This window comes from Theobroma umbraticum, unplaced genomic scaffold, assembly GCF_002168275.2.
Source record: "Theobroma umbraticum cultivar Fairchild unplaced genomic scaffold, ASM216827v3 scaffold_115.0, whole genome shotgun sequence".
In the NCBI taxonomy this organism is placed as follows: Eukaryota; Viridiplantae; Streptophyta; class Magnoliopsida; order Malvales; family Malvaceae; genus Theobroma; species Theobroma umbraticum.
The window spans coordinates 419,010-420,366 of NW_018397284.1; the positions used below are offsets into that span (position 1 = coordinate 419,010).

The 1,357-nt window shown below is 34.1% G+C and overlaps 1 protein-coding gene across 1 annotated transcript in view; it reads left to right on the plus strand.

Moving 5' to 3' along the window:
• Positions 1 to 6: 6 nt before the first annotated feature.
• NUDT16 (nudix hydrolase homolog 16) overlaps positions 7 to 1,357 on the plus strand; it is a 4,999-nt gene continuing 3,648 nt past the window's right edge. The window contains exon 1 of the mRNA XM_021444296.1: positions 7 to 94. Within this exon, the coding sequence (XP_021299971.1) occupies positions 24 to 94 (71 nt within the window). The 5' untranslated portion in view covers positions 7 to 23. The remainder of the gene's footprint in view (positions 95 to 1,357) is intronic.

Here is a 1,357-nt window from a genome sequence, read left to right on the forward strand (position 1 = left end):
TTTTGAGAATTTTCAATAATATTATGTCGGATTTGGTGGCCCGTACAGGTCGGCTTCAGCAAAGGTACGAGGCCGGTTGTCGCCTTGTCGCTGGGTATGTTTTTGTTCTGATTATTTGTATATGTAATGTGTGTAATGTAGATGTGGAAAATGTGTGTGCATGTTGGTTTTGTGAGAATTTGGGTTGATCAGTTTTTGGTTGTATTTGTGTGGTGTTTTTTTATCTGTGTGAATGGTGGGGTTGCTTTGTTGCATTATTAGGATGAAGAGAGAAACTGAGTATTTTTGTTTTCTGGTATTCGTGAGTGATGCATTCCTGGATTGAAAATGAAGATGGGTGTGTTTTATTTTGGTGTTTATGAATGGTACATTTTAAGTTCTGAATGGTATGTTTTGTGTTTGGTGAATATCCTGTCTATGTATTGGTTGTGTTGGTATATAAAATTATGAATGGTGACACTACAAGGTTGGAATGGTGGTTCTCATATTTTTTTCTTGAATCTATGGTCTTCTGTTCACATGTGAATGTGAATTTTAAGGTTTGAATGGTTTACAACCTTCTGAGATCAGATGGTGCATTTAAGGTTTGAAAGATTTATTAGATTTTTGAGATGAAGATGGAAAATGGGTATTTTTTTGCTTTTGTTTATAAAGAATGGTGTATTTAATGTTTGAATGTTTTATTACATTCTTGGCATGAAGATGGCAGATGGTTATATTTTTCCTTTTGCGTATATGAGTTTTTTATGTTCTGTTTTGCATTTGTATACAAGTGGCACTTTCTAAGTTTGAAATCCTTTGTTTTTAATTTTTGTGATGAAGGTTGAAAGTAGGTATGTTCTGTTTGGATTTTCCTTACTTGAAACTTGGTGATTGGTTGGTGGGTTTTGTGTCTGTTTTTTAAGTCTAAGAGACATGTCAACATTGTCCCACTAAGTGGATGATAATGTTTATTGGATTGGAAGTAGGCGACACTTTTTCTTCTTAGCTACAATCTGAGAGATATGGATAGAATTTCTTCTCTACATTGCCTTGAGTTTTTGGAACAAAGATTCAAAGAGAATTCCTTGTGGATTTCAGTATATTTGGTAGTTGGAGAGTTTGGAACATGTGAGACTGGTTTAAGAAATGATATTTTCTCTTGGAGCTAGTCTAGAGACATTGAAAATTCATGAATCCATAGCATAGCAATTTAGCATTGGGTTTGAGTTTTGGCTGATGTAAGCTATGGCGAAAAGAGACACGAGACTTTAGTGGATTTAGTATGCAATTGAAATTTCTTAATTTATTATGTTGTATAAGATTGGCTATTGGTCTGATAATTGATATTGAATCTCTTCTCAGATGCACAAGCAGT